We start from the raw sequence: 16,204 nt of genomic DNA on the forward strand, positions 1-16,204 counted from the left end.
TGTGTCTTATAGCTTTAAGCTTACAGGTTATTATCACGTTGCTGTAGCAACAACTGCACAATAGGAGTGGATAATGAATTTAAGGATTGTAAAATTAAGAGGCATGAATACTAACTGATGGCAATATTCTAGATCACTAAGATTTATATCAGGTGAAATGGATTTTTACTTTCAGCTTTATGTCAGAGAGAAGTACAGTTTCATAAGATTTTATGTTTGATATGCCTATTTTTTTAAACATCACACCTCTGGAATTTAGACAAATTTTGTAGAAAATAGAATTACTCTTAATGATATTCCTCACAGAAATCATAAGTAACATTCTCAGCAGTGACTTATAACCTGAAAGAATAAATTACAATCGAATTTTCCTAATACATTATAGTAGCTTTATTTGCTAACAATATGCTTCACAGAGCACAGTGCTGATACCTAATGGTTATTAAATAAGCATTAAGATTTGATTCATCAATCCCTTGTTTGACAATTATATGTCACAAAAATAGCTATTTAAAATATATATTCATATTCTGCACTCTTCTTTCTAGTATATGATCTGTCTAAATTTTAGCACTTTCTGTATTCAAACACTTAAATTCATTTTAGGATTTGTATTTTATTGATATGTGCCAAGAATTAGATAGATGTACTCATTTAAGCTTCTTTCTGGCCAAATGACATACCCTGTCTCTGATGTCAGTTTGAGAAAATTCTATATAATGATAAACATCCCAGGATTACCTTATCTAGGTATTCCATGGCCTTTTCAGATGACATGTCTGGGCATGAGGTCATTTTTCATTAAGTTATTGGGGACTGTTAAAGCATCTTTCCCCCTTTTTGACACCTTGCCATAATTGAATGCAAAATTGAATATAAGACTGAATGCCTAATATTCATGCAATAAGTTGATGAGGTTTCATTGGCTTCTAGCAGAAACCATGCCCAGATGAGTGTTTAGGGAAAAGGGCTCTGTTGCTATCTGACATGGACTATGGACAAATGACATCTACCCTCTGGACTTTATTTTCCTCAGCCGTAAAAGTGGGAGATTTGTTATGGCATATCTAAGATATGAAACATTTTATGATACTAAGACTTAGAGGGGAAGAGAATGAATCCAAAACATGAAGTGTTGCTGAGGTGCAATATATGATTGAATATTTTTAATGTATTTGTTGAAAGAAAGAATGAAACAATAATTAGGATAAAGTAAGCCTCACCCCTTTGGAGATGATGGGCAGTAATGATGGTAAGTACTTGTAATTTTGGAGGTTAGATTAATGTGTTTTAAGAAAATACTTTAGTGTATTTAAACTTAATGTTTTTTTTTATCAGTTACCACAATAAATTATTTATTCTTAACTAATGTGTATGAAATGCTTAAAAAGACCAATAATTTTAATATTTTAAGCATAGGTGTGCTCTACAAAGCATATATATTCTTCCTGAAAGCAAAATATCTTTTAAAGGACAGCTTTCTATGCTTTATACTCCTCTGCACTCACTTATTTCATTACATTTGTGCAAGCTAAAATTGTAGCTATAAAGCTATTTTGAGCATGCTTTTTCTAGAACCTTGTAAGAATCAACAGGAGCATAATTTTAAGCCAAAGAAGTGCAAAATAAGCACAGAATCCTACATACCATAAATAAAAAGGCCAGAATTCTAACTTTGCAAAAACACATAATTACTAGCAATAGGGGAGGGGGACATGAGGACAAAAAAGTGGAATTTTATTGGGTATTTCTTCATACTGCTAAACTTTTTCTTTGAACTGTTTCTTCTCAGAGATGGAATTCTGTGAATCTCCTCACACTCTCTGCTCTGGCTACCAGACAGACATGCAGAGTATTTCTCAGCATGGCTACCAGCTAGAGATGGGATCTGACGTGGACACAGAGACAGAAGGAGCTGCCTCACCTGACCATGCACTGAGAATGTGGATAAGAGGGATGAAATCAGAGCATAGTTCCTGTTTGTCCAGCCGGGCTAATTCTGCATTGTCCCTGACTGACACTGACCATGAAAGGAAGTCTGATGCGGAGAATGGTAATAGAAATTTATATACTATTTAGTAAAACCCAGAGAAAATGCAATTTTTAGCTTTAATTTGTTTTCTTTTCCTTCGTCTGACTGTTTTTCATTAATATGCAGAAAGGAAATGCAACTTAGTAGAGTCTCATGGACAAGTCATGTACCTTGATCTGGCAAATAGATACATTTATTTACTATGATAGATAAAATACTTTTTCTTCCTGGCGAACCCCCAAGAGAAATAATCTCATGTAGTCAGCAATATTAAGCATGTTTTATAATTATAATTATTATAATTATTTTTATAATAATAATTATTATTATTATTTATTACTTTTATTTTCATCTTCCCAATGCATATTAATGGCATTTATTATAGAAAGAACTCATTTCATTTACTTTGGCTTTATGTCAATATATGAACAATGAGATGAACAATTTGGCAAGGATGTACTGGATATGCTTTCTATTTTGAGTCAGTTTAACTTATCGAGTATACAGACAGATTCAAATTAATCAGGTTAGGCTGAAATGATTTTTTAAAAAGAAAGGTAAAGTAACATCAACCATTTGCCAGACAATAAGTAATAATAGCAGTATCACTAAATTGTAATTATATATTATTTTCTTACAATTTTTAGAAATGGAAGAGTTTTATCTTTTTGATTTGTTGGGAAGAGATTAAAATATTTTATTTCTGCACTTCTGTCCATACTGAAGAACAAAATGTTTTCATAAAAAACACATTAATGCTTATTAAACATATTAATCTATACTCTTTTTATCTGGCTTTATTGAAGTATAATAGACCATTAGTTGCTCATAATTGTACAATTCAGTGAGTTTTTTTTCTAAATTATAGTTGGCATACAATAATATATTGGTTTTTGTTGTACAGCATAGTGAGTAGAGATCTATATAATCCACAAAGTGATCACCTCACTAAATCTAGTATCCCTCTCCCTGCTTACATATTTATTACTACATTGTTTATTTTTCTTATGCTACACTTTGTATCTCCATGTCTATTTTGTAAATATTCATTTGTACTTCTTAACCCCTTTGCCACTTTTCCCAGTTCCCCCAATTCCCCCTCCACTCTAGTAGCCCTCAAAATATTCTCTGTATCTACAAGTTTGTTTCCATTTTTGTTGTTGTTGTTTACTTTGTTCTTTAAATTCTACATGTATATGAAATCATTTGGTATTTGTCCTTCTCTATCTGACTTACTTCGTTCAGCACAATACTCTTTAGGTCCATCAAGGCAATATTTTTTTCCATCCCCTTCCTTTTACTCTTTGTGTTCCACTAAATCTGAAGTGAGTCTCTTGTAGGCAGCATATGTAGTGAGTCTCTTGTAGGCAGCATATGTAGGGGTGTTGTTTTCTTATCCATTCAACCACTCTATCTTTTGGTTGGAGGACTTAATTCTTTTCCATTTGAAGTACTTGTTGATAGTTATTACCAGTTTTTATTCATGTTTCTGATACATGTATTTTTCTTCTTAAAGAAGTCCCTCCAACATTTCCTGTAATACTGGCTTGGTGTTGATAAATTCCCTTAACTTATTTTTGCCTGGAGAGCTCTTTATCTGTCCTTCAACTCTAAATGAAAGCTTTGCTGGGTAAAGTATTTCTGGTTGCAGATCCTGAGTTTTCATCACATTGCATATTTTGTGCCAAGCCCTTCTGTCCTGCATAGTTTCTTTTGAGAAATCAACTGCCGGTCTTATGCATGCTCCCTTGTATGTAACTAACTGCTTTTCTCTTGCCACTTTTAAGATTCTCTCTTTGTATCTAACCTTTGACATGTTAATGATGATGTGTCTTGCTGTAGGCCTCCTTAGGTCCTAGAAAATTAATAACCAAATTTATGTGAAATAAGGTGGTAGATAATTCTCTTTTTTGGAACTTTCTGCACTTCCTGGGGTTGTATGTCTATTTCCTTTACCAAGTTATGGAAGTTTTCCATCATTATTTCTTCAAATATATTTTAAACTTCTTGTTTTCTCTCTTCAGGACCCCTATGACATGGGTATTTTTTACATTTAATTGTGTCTCATAGGCTCCTTAAGTTATTATTATAGTCTTGGCTTCTTTTTTCTTGCTGTTCTGATGGAGTGTCCTTGGCTCCCTTATGCTCTATATCAGTGATTTGATCCTCTTCTTTATCCACTCTGTTGATTCCCTCTAATATACTCTTCATCTCAGATAATGTGTTCTTCATTTCTGACTGGTTCCCTTTTATAATTTCCATCTCCATTTTTTAAAATTTTTATCTCTTTGTTAAAGTTCGTGCTGACTTCATCTACACTTCCCCTGAGTTCAGTGAGCATCTTTATAACCAGTGTTTTGAACTCTGCATCTGTTAGATTGCTTGACTCCATTATTTCTGGATCTCTGTTCTGTTCTCTCATATGGTTTCTGCTTCTTTGTCTTTCCATTTTGGCCACCTTTCTGTGTCTGTTTCTATGTACTAAGCAAAGCTCTTAAGTCTTCCGGTCTTATTAGCATGGTTTTGTGTAGTAGGTGTCCAGTGGCACAGTCCTGAGAGGGGTTCAGCTGCAGGCCAAGTTGAGCCCCAGCCTGTGCCCATCCAGGACCACCTGTTAAGATTTAGCAAGCAATCCACAGATGCTGTGCTTATAGTTGCCTCAAGAGGCCATGCCAGAAACCAAGATCAGCTGTTCACTAGTGTGTGTCTTTGAGTTGGCTCAGGAAGGAGCACTGGACTCACTGAGGATATAACTGGATGTAACTTGAGTGGGGCCATGAGTTGGGGGAGGCAGAGTTTCAGATAGTCCTCTGGGTGAAGCAACCTCTGTTTTTCAGTTTGATGACGTCTCAGCTATGGTGGCACTGTGTCTGCACACTGGGAGGGGGAGGACTCAACAGAGGAACAATGGATACCACCAGCAGTTCTGCCTTGGAAGAAGCCTCATATCTGACCCTCAATTCAGTGTCCCCCTATAAGTCCCTGGTGCCCCTTGATCTGCCTATCCTGGTGCTGGTGTCAGAGCAAGCTAGCTCATCACCATGAAAGTCGGGTTGTGGACACGGTCCCTTTATTAGGAATATCCATAGGTGCTGGCTGCAAGCGCCACAGCCTCTGTCTCACTCAGCTGCTGGGGACCGAGCAGCCTCCTGTCTTTGCCCCCTCCTATCTTTTACTATTGCAGGGAGATTTCTTATTTCTTCCCCTAGTTGCAGTGATTCTGTTCATCTAGACCATAGGTGACTCTGCTTGCTGTTTGCTCCATGTTTCTTTCACAACTTTGATTTGGTCGCAAGAGGCATGAACAAAGCCTCTATCATATATGCTATCTTTTCCCCTCAGTCTTAATCTATATTCTTAATCATTCTGTTTGTTTAAATTTTATAGGTCTTTATCACCATACCCAGAAGGCATGGTAGCAGTAGCTGATTATATTTTCTCAGGTGGGCGTGAGGTAGCCAACAGCTCTATACTTGCAGATTTTTCTATCATGTCCTTTGCATTCTTCAGCCCATGGGGAACATTGGCCCCAGGATATAATCAAGAATGACCATTTGCCTATTAGTTAGAATACAATTTCCTAAATGACAGGCTATAACACTTTGTAATATCACCAATCATTCTTGGAGTCTCGATATATTTAGTTTATTTTTAAGTATGTATTTCTGACTTTTGCCACAAGTGCAAGAAGTAAAGTATGGAAATGAGAATGGAACATTTTGACTTTATGTATCCACATCTATGTAAGTGAAAGAGTATTAGGATGCAAGTTAGGAGATCTTGTACTTGTCCCTACAGTTTTCTGGGCTTCAACTGTCAAACATGAAAATTAATAACCAAATTTATGTGAAATAAGGTGGTAGATAATTCTCTTGTATTGCCAAGACTTCTTATTCTCCCTGATATCATGCCTGACATATGAAGTTACAGCCAGTTCACTGGGTTGAAACAATAAAAAAAAAAAAACCTAAAGTAGTTTCCCCATGGGGCTCTACTAGTCTATTACTCTTGCAAGATTCTAGGCATGGGATTTCTTTGCGGGTGATGAAACTGTTCTGGAATTAGGTAGAGGTGATGGTTGCACAGCTCTGAAAATACTAAAAACTACTGAATTAAACACTTAAAGAGAGTGAACATTACGGTATGTAAATCATATTTCATTGAAACTGTTATTTAAACAATTCTCTGGATGAAGGATAAGGGTTGAAGTTCGAGAAATTCCCAAAAGATTTTACCAAGGATTAATTAGTAAAATCTTTAATATTACAGGTTTTAAATTCTCTCCTGTTTGTTGTGATATGGAGGCTCAAGCTGGATCTACTCAAGGCAAGTGTTTCCAAATATTTCACCACCATTATTTTTACCTAACTCCATCCCTTACGCTCACCCCATAAAGTGAAACCCTACCCTTCTGACAAATAACACACAAGCCTGGGTAATAAACTTGTCAAAGATCAGTTCCTTGGCAGCTTGCTGGTTTGCTTACCTCTGGAAATCTTCAAGTGTGTTTATTGGTGTTATAGGGGGTGAAGGGGTGCTGAAGAGGACAAGCAAGATTTAAGGTGGAAGAGAGGAACATAAATTTTGCATGGGAGCATAAGTTTAAATCAGGTTGGATTGAGTTTGGCCTTATGGCTTTCTGTGTTATCTACAATTAGTTGCATGGGTCTAGCTATGAATTTCGAATAGTTTGGATATTGTCATAACTTTGCAATGCCTCCTACCAAATAGCCTTGATCTTTTCCTTCAGCTGCTCCAGCTTGGCTTTACAATTACACTATGTTCATGTCATCAATTATGAATAACACCTTCAAATGAAAGAAATGTTAATTTTTTTTCTGTAAACCTGTATTTATGCTGTGTCATTCCTCCATGAGGTGTACTATTTGCAACATGTTCACTATTATTAGTGATCAGCACTTCACAAGTTCCAAACACACTTTAATGTCTTTATCTTGTTTCATCTTCATGACCACTCTGTGAAACAGATTCTATTGTTATCTACATTTTACACAGGAGGAACAGTTAAAACAGCAATTCAGAAACCAGTTAGCTAAATGCAATTGATTGTTTTCCAAACAGCCATTTTTTTTCCTCCCTTGGATTACATGTGTGTATAAGACATGAACTTGAATAGCTTTTTTCTGCTTACTTGCAGTTCTGTAAGTCTTATTCTGACTTTTATTACTAATTTTTAATAAGGAGCATACATTTTGGAAACTTATTTATGACATATAGGAAGATTTTACCAATTTAGATTTCATAAATTTTCAATTAGTGATAACCAGACTTGACCTGCCTGCAACATTTTATTGATTCTTACAGAGGAGATTTGAATTGAAATAAAAGTGTAAATGGTTTTTCTAAAAGAATGCTAATTTGAAGAAATAAGTTATTTTTAATGAGTTGATCTCGATGTTTATATACAGATGTAACTTTATTTCTCATTGATTTCATCCATTCATGAAAGCAGGCCTAACAGGGCATCTATTTCATTAATTTGTGTTTACATATACTATATCTGAAAATAGTGAAATGGCTTAAAATATTTAGGGTTTATGTATTTCACTCTCTGAGACCCCATGCCACCCTTTCTCTATGCCTCCGTGTCAATGACATTTTATTTTGTTTCTGTCTTCATATACGTTCTGATTTTTAGATTATTGTTGAGGTGATGGGCACAATATCATAGACTAGCTTAAGATGATTTAAGACTCACTCCTGTGGGAGAAAAGTGAAAATAAGAAAAATTGTTAATTTGGGTGAACTGTTCAACTGAGATTTGGAGATGAGATTTAAAAGACACTTTCAATTCTCTCCATCTAGGAGATTATGACATGAATTTTCTATTTACCTTTCCAAAATTGTTTCTATAAGGACTTCTTTTTTTCATTTCATTAATTGAAGAAGCCTTTAAAATTTTTTTTCTCATTTTTATAAACTATTTGGTTACCCTTAATTATATTTAAGTTTCTGACATGCTATAACCCAAGGAGAATTAAAATAAATGACCCTCAATTTCAGCACAGAAACACGGGCTGAGAGGCCTGAAACATGGGGCAGGGATTGCATCTGGTAACAGAAGGGACTCTGGATTTCTTAGCTTTCTCAGGGCATTCAGAACATGAATGCACTTTATTTCCATTCCTTCGATTGTCCTAAGTAAACTCTTTGTTGTCTACTGATACTTAGTGATCTAATTGGAAAAATGCAGATGTACTCAAGCTACCCTCATCCTGAGTCCTATGAGCAGGATATTTTGATATCGGTCATATGCTTTTTTTTTCATTTTACTCCTTCTCCACTCCCATTTCACCTTACTACCAACATTATTATTCATTATAGGCTAATACTTGAGTTATGTGTTTTCTATCCTCATGAGAGATTTTAAAAACTACTAACAGGAAGCTATTTGAAGGTAGGGCCTTGTTTATTCACTCTTTTAGCTTCAATACTTAGCTACTGGATTTGGAACACAATAGGTACTAAATAAATGAGAAACGTGCATTGCTCTGAGGGAACAAATTAAAACAGAGAGATAATATATTTTTGTATATCTTCTCTGATCTTCCAAGGATAGAAATGCTACAGTGGGTCAACCCTCTGATCATCTAACCCACAACTCTGCCTCTGACAGATAATTTAATGAGCATTTTTAGAAGGATTTGGTAGTCCTACTTGAGCATCAGTCTCAGTGATTAGGATATTCCTCAGTAATTTCATTTGACTGTACATTAGACTGGAGGGAAAAACTGTATCAGCAGCTAAATTTGAATAATCAATTTCCAATAATGTGTCTTTCACATATGGCCTAAATGAAACAGTTGGATTATAAAAAATGAAAATGAAATTGCTTATCAAGAAGCTAAATAGAGGGAAATGATAGTGAAAAACCATTTATAATGTTTAACTAATAAAAGACAAATTGCAATGAAATTATTTCTTTTCCATGCTCTGTATTGGAGACTAGTGCTATATAAAAGACCAGTACACCATTCTCGACCTCAAGGAATCTGTATTGTAGATTGTTTATTTTTGTTGTTGTTGTTATTGTTATTGCAGGTAACAGAAACCAACTTCAGGTAGCTTAAACAGAAAACCAAATTTATTAAAAGGGCATGAGAATGCTTCATGGGACCAGGGCAAGACTGTTGCTAGACCACAAGAAGGAACTAGATCAGCAGAATTGCCCAGACTTTGCCTCTTACTTTTGAATCCATTTCCTTCAGTCTTGTTTCCACAGATTGACTTTCTCTGAATCTCCATGTACAAGGTGGGCATAAAACCCTATAAAGTTTCCCAGTTTATGTTTCTTCTGTTTGGAAAAGAAGTTGAGAATAACTGAATATTTTTCAATGCCATTTCTAAATTCCAAGAGGACAGAATAATGTTTTCCATCTTGAGGAGATGTCTACCACTGGTCCTATCAGCTATATCCAGAGAGTAATATCAGCAATACAAATGTTGCTTTCTGGAAAGTGACCTATTACAGTCTTGGAGCAGTTTTCAATGCAGGGCAGAGTCAAGTGTGCATATATACCTAAAGAAGTCTACTAGAGAGGATAAAGAGTTAATTTGAATACAGTTTAGTTAGTTCCATGATAAAGATATATGCAGCTCACTATGAGAGGACAAGGGATGTGAAACCATTTACTAAAGTGAAAACGGTTATATTAATAAAATCTAAATAAATAATGGTCTTTATAGTCAGTGGTTAAGAACATGGACTGTGGTATAAGATAGACCTAAGTTTGTGCCCTGTTTCTGCTACTTACCACTGTGTGTCCTTGGACAGTTAACAAAAGCTCTCCAAACCTCAGTTTCTTTGTCTGTCAAATGGAGTTTGTTAAACTGAAATTACCTATTTCAGTTTTTGTGTGTGTGTGTGTATGAGAATTAAATGAGAAAATGGATATTTAATACTTCATAGTGTGCCTGGTATATATTAAATGGTCAATAAATGTTTGTTGTGGTTATTATCTATGCTCAGCAAGAATTTATTATGTATGTACTATGGAGTAGGTGCTACAGAGTGAATTCTCTCTTATCAAGGATTAGCCAGACATGCAATGTAGCTTCTGAAACATCTAGTATCTCAGGAAACTCTAAACTAGCAGAGTCTGGCCTACTTTCTTCTTGTTCAAAATTGGGTAAAATTCCTTTCATTTGTCTTACCTTAAAAATACCACATTTTAATAGTCAACAGTTTTGTTCTGCTAAGTATAGAAGACTGTGAGAGGAAATTCAGTGAAGCTCTTCAGACTTTGTTGAGGGCTAACTTGTACTAGTGTATTTCCTATTGCCACTGTAATAACCCCTAAGGTAGAACTGGGATTTCAACTACTCAGAAGCATTGTTTTCATGATTGTTGGGCAGCTGAGCTCCCTATGTGCTACTCAGGAAGTTACAGGGGAAGATATAATCCCATAACAGCCCCCAAATCCATTAGTACTGCTCACTATTGCTTCTGTACAGCATACCACAGAAACTCGGTAAAATACCATGTGCTACCAATAAACATCATACCATCACAGCCATGCATATATCATTATCAGGCCCTAACTTCATTGGAAGAGCAGGAGTTGTGAAAAAATGAGTAGCCTAACACCTGGATTTTTTTAATGACTTGTAATAGTTATACACAATTGAGGAGTTAGTCCTTCTGATATTCGACCATGTGATGCCATTCATGTGTATTTAACAGAGGGAATTTGTTCGTTTTACGTTTTTTTCCTTTGCTTCTTTGTTTACCCCAGTCATGTAAGTTATACAGGACACTTCCATAGCAATGATAACAGTTTCTTGGGAAGCATCTGAATGTCTAAGAAAGTGTGTGAAACATTGCAATGACTGGGTAATAGCTTTAGCAGGAGCCCTGCCATATAACTGACATCCTAATGGCTCTATTGGACCCATTAGACAAGTATAAGACAGTGCAGTTGACTTTGTAATGGCTCCTTTGGACATGTTACACAATCAGAGGAAGTGTGTAAATCATTGAGATTACTTTATTTGTGGGTCAGACAGAACTGTGGTGACTGATAATCTTATAATGGAAAACAACTATAAGACAATTTAAAAAATTATGAAATTTAAGCCATTATAAAGTGGGTAAAACAAGCTTCTATTTTCTTTTTCTGTAAGTTTTCCCCCAGTTTATTGAAGTATAATAAGCAATTAGTTGCTCATATTTACATTGTACAATTCAATGTTTTTTTTTCAATTATAGTTGGCATACAATAATATATTAGTTTCGATTGAGATCTATATAACTCACAGTCATATCACCCACTAAATCTAGTACTCCTCTTCCCCTTTACATATTCATTACAGTATTGTTGACTATTTTCTTTATGCTACACTTTATATACCATGTCTATTTTGTAACTATCTAATTGTACTTCTTAATCCCTTTGCCACTTTTCACCATCCCCCCGACCCTCTCTTGTATAGTAGCCCTCAAAATATTCTCTATCTATGAATTTGTTTCTGATTTTGTTATCACCATTTACTTTGTTCTTTAGATTCCACATGTACATGAAATCATGGGGTATTTGTCTTTCTCTATCTGACTTACTTCATTCGGTGCAATACCCTCTAGGTCTGTCAAGGCAATATCTTTTTCCATCCCCCTCCTTTTGATCTGTGTGTGTCATTTAATCTGAAGTGAGTCTCTTATAGGCAGCATATGTAGGGGTCTTGTTCTCTTATCCATTCAGCCACTCTAACTTTTGATTGTAACACTTAATTCTTCTTCCATTAGAGGTGCTTGTTGATAGATATGTGGTTATTACCAGTCTTTATTCATGTTTTTGATACATGTTTTTTTCTTCTTAAAGAAGTCCCTCCAACATTCACTGTAATATGGGCTTAGCGTTGATGAATTTCTTTAGCTTATTTTTGTCTGGGAAACTCTTTATCTGTCCTTCAACTCTAAATGGTAGCTTTGCTGGATAAAGTATTTTTGGTTGTAGATCCTGGGTTTTCATCACGTTGAATATTTAGTTCCAAGCCCTCCTGACCTACATAGTTTCTTTTGAGAAATCAGCTGCCAGTCTTATTGGTGTTCCCTACTTTTCTCTTGCTGCTTTTAAGAATCTCTTTGTATTTAACTTTTGGCATTTTAATTAAGATGTGTCATGGTGTGGGCCTCTTTGGGTTCATTTTTTGGGGGACTCTCTGAGCTTCCTGGGATTGTATGTCTATATTTTTTACTGGGTGAGGGAAGTTTTCCATCATTATTTCTTCAAATATATTTTAAACTTCTTGTTCTCTCTCTTTAGGTACCCCTATGATACTGATGTGGTTACCCATCATTTTGTCCCATAGGCTCCTTAATTATTATTATTCTTGGTTACTTTTTTCTTGCCATTCTGATTGAGTGTCCTTGGCTCCCCCATCCTCTATATTGGTGGTTCAATCTTCTTCTTCATCCACTCTGTTGCTTCCTTCTAATATACTCTTCATCTCAGATAATGTGTTCTTCATTTCTGATTGGTTCCGTTTTATAATTTCTGTTTCCATTTTTATGTTTTTTATCTGTCTGTTAAAGTTCTCACTGAGTTCATCTACACTTCCCCTAAATTCATTGAGCATCTTTATAACCAATGTTTTGAACTCTGCATGTTAGATTGCTTGACTCCATTTTTCCTGAATCTCCTTTCTGTTTTCTCATATGGTTTCTGCTTCTTTGTCTTCCCATTTGGTTGCCTTTCTGTGTTTCTATGTACTAAGCAAAGCTCCTAATTCTCCCCGTCTTATTAGCGTGACTTTATGTAGTAGATATCCAGTGGCACAATCCTGAGAGGGGTTTAGCTGCAGGCCAAGTTTAGCCCCAGCCTGTGTCCCTCTGGGGCCACCTGCTAAGACTCAGCAAGTAATCCATGAATACTATACTTATAGTTGCCTCAAGAAGCCATGCCTGAAACCAATGTCAGCTGCCACTAGTGTGAGTCTTGGAGCTGTTCAGCAAGTGGCACAGAAGTCACCAAGGACACAACTAGATGTAGCTTGTGTAGGGCTGGGATTGGAGGGAGGTGAAGTTTCAGGGAATCCTCTGGACAGAGCAACCTCTGTTATCCAGTTTGATGACATCTCAGCAGTGAAGGAGCGGGTCCACACCCAGGGAGGTGGCAGTGCTCAACAGAGGAACAGTGGATACTACCAGCACTTCTGCCCCAGAGAAAGCCTTGCCTCCAGCCCTCGCTCTGACAGCTTAGTGTCTCCCTGTAAATCACTTTGCTCCCAGAGTAGCCAATTCAGTGCTGGTGCTCAGAGCGAGTGAGGACGTCACTGCAAAAGTCCATTAGCGGACATGGACCCTTTAAGAGGAGTGTCTGCAGCTGCCATAGCCTCTGTCCCACTCAGCAGCTCGGGACCAGGCAGCCTCGCGTCTTCACCCCTTTTACCTCCAACAGTTGCAGGGTGATTTCTTATTTCTTTCTCCAATTGTAGGGCTTCTGTTCATCTAAACCCCAGGCAACTCTGTTTGCTATTTGCTCCATGTTTCTGTAACAACTTTGATGTATTTGCAAGAGGAGATGAACAAAGCTTCTATCATCTACGCCATTTTAACTTAACTCTTTTCTAGGATTTTAATTAATTTAATATTTTAATTAATATTTTTTCAGTATAAAAGTGATAAAAGTTGATGGTTTAAATATTAAAACAGTAAAAACATATTTAAAGTGACAAATCGTCTCTCTTACACTTCAAGAGCCACTCTGAGAAGTAGCCAGTTTTAACAGTGTTATGTATCATTCCTTAGATGTTCTGTACATGTACCAATGGAATAATATCTGTTAGAAAGTCCAATAATTTTTTAAAATTAATATCATATCTTGGATATTTTCCCATATTTTAAGTATAGGTCTGCTACATTCTTTTCCATGGCTGTATAGTATTCTCTTTTTGTATATGTCAGTTTTTATTTAGTCCCCTGTTTATGGGCATCTAGATATCCATGCTTTGATATTAAACACAGTGCTGTGCTCAACAACCTTGTTCACATCTTTTTATATACCCGTTGGATAATTTCTTAGAAGTAGAAATGATGGGCCAAGGATATTACCAAATTTCCCCCCTAAACAACCAATTCGTCTTCCTACTAATGCTATATACTCCTAATGTACTTGTTTTCCCATATCCTTATCAATACTGGCAATGATAAATGTTTTCTAATATCCAGTCTGCTAGATAAAATATTATATCATTTTGTGCTATTTTGCAATTTATTCTTGAGTGAGCTTGGGCATCTTGTTATATGTTAATGGATCATTTGCATGTCTTTTCCCTGAATTATTCATTGAAATCCTTCATTCATTTTTCCATTTGAATTTTGATATTTCTTACTAATTTCAAGAACACCTCATATGTTAAGAGTAAAAAAAACTATGGTCATATATTATGCATTTTCCCAGTTTGTCATTTGCCTTTTAATGTAGGCTCATAGGATGTGTCTCTGTGTGTAGATATAGAACTTTATATATTTAAGATGTCAGATTCAATCATCCATACATTATGGCTTATAGAAGTATATGAACATGATAGATAGATAGATAGATAGATAGATAGATAGATAGATAGATAGATAGATAATAGATAGATAGATAGATAATAGATAGACAAATAGTAGATAGATAGAAAGATGTAGATATAAATACAGATATGATTGTTAACAATATTATGTCCTCAATTATAAAAATAAACTACTTGAAATTTTGTTTTAATTTTAAATTCGAATATAAATATCTACACACAAATAATGAATCTAAATGTATGTTGTGCAAGCAGGCAGTATACATCATACATACATTTATGTGAAAAAAAAACTTGAATGTGAAAGAAGTTAAATACCGAGTAAATAATGTAGACCTTAAAATAAATTAGAATAATTTAGATTATTCTTTGTAATTGATCTTGATATACTGTTTTATCATTTACTCTTTAAACATTAAGTAATATGGAAAAAGCAAATATGAGTTAATATGCATAAAGAGATATCTTATATATATTTTAAAAAGAGTTTAGAAAATGTAAGAAAAAGTGACTGAGCCTATATTTACTGAAAATAAAATGACATTACTGCTATCTGAATTTAAAATGATACTTCACTTGTAATAGAACATATGAATTTGGTTGACGTGTTCTGGGTTTGGGAATAGGTTGAATTAAACTACTCATGTTTCCTTGCACGATGCATCTTTTAACTGTTGATAGATATTCCTGAGATTGCAGTTTATTTTTCTCTGTGTGTGTGTTGTGTGCGTGTGTGTGAGTATTAAGGACAATGTAGAATAGCCCATAACTTATAAGAAAGTAGTTGAAAAAAATATATATGTATATATCCTAGTTATTTTCTTTTTGGAATAATAACTTTAGAGAAAATGGAAATTATACCAGCTATTTCAGAATTAAGTCGACTATACTTTCGTGAGTTTTATTGTTATAAAAGTAATACTTTTAGGAATATGGGGATTCTGGGAAAACATGGTGAAGTGAGAGATGTCCTCAGATCTCTCCTCTTGAAACAACAATGAGCTGAACATCTAAAATTGTACAAAAAACACTAAAGCTGCACACCAGTGCATCTGAGCATGGGATCTGTGCATAAGAGCTACTAAAGGTCAGAATCTCGGGTGTCAGGCAGTGGACTAGGGCAAATAAAGAAGCTGACTCTTGCAGCCGCCAGAGCTCCTTGCAGAAGGAGGGGGATGGGGGAAGTTGCCCTGCCTGGAAATGCTAAGACTTTTCTACGCAGCTGGAAGCAGGACTCAGTCATCAGGGCAGAAAGCAGAGAAGTGGAACAAGACTGCAGAGAAAAAAAAGTTGATTTCTACCAGCCCTGGTTGCAAAACCAAGGCTGAGCTGCAGCCCCCAACCCTTAAATCAGAGAGCCCTTACCTCATACCCTCTGAGACCAATCACCACGGAAAACCAGGGGAATCTGAGCAAATGCTACCGAAATTGTTGCTAACACAGACACAGACTGAAACTGAAAATAGTGAATGTTATTAAAATCTACAAGAAAATAAAAGACGTTAGGCTTTATATAAATCAGTATATAAATCAGAGATCCAAGAGGCTTGGACACCACCTACTTGAAACCAAAAGAAAAGTGCCTTCTTTGTAACAGGCTAAAGAGAGACCTTTATATAATAAATCTTCTTTCTG

General features: G+C 35.5%; 1 protein-coding gene across 1 annotated transcript in view; it reads left to right on the top strand.

The window, feature by feature from the left end:
- Positions 1 to 16,204, top strand: part of TENM1 (teneurin transmembrane protein 1) — a 1,050,723-nt gene that overhangs the window by 402,342 nt on the left and 632,177 nt on the right. The window contains exons 6-7 of the mRNA XM_039874688.1: positions 1,793 to 2,053; positions 6,302 to 6,358. Coding sequence (XP_039730622.1) covers positions 1,793 to 2,053; positions 6,302 to 6,358 — 318 coding nt within the window. The remainder of the gene's footprint in view (positions 1 to 1,792; positions 2,054 to 6,301; positions 6,359 to 16,204) is intronic.

Source organism: Pteropus medius, unplaced genomic scaffold (assembly GCF_902729225.1).
Source record: "Pteropus medius unplaced genomic scaffold, Ma_sr-lr_union100, whole genome shotgun sequence".
NCBI lineage: Eukaryota > Metazoa > Chordata > Mammalia > Chiroptera > Pteropodidae > Pteropus > Pteropus medius.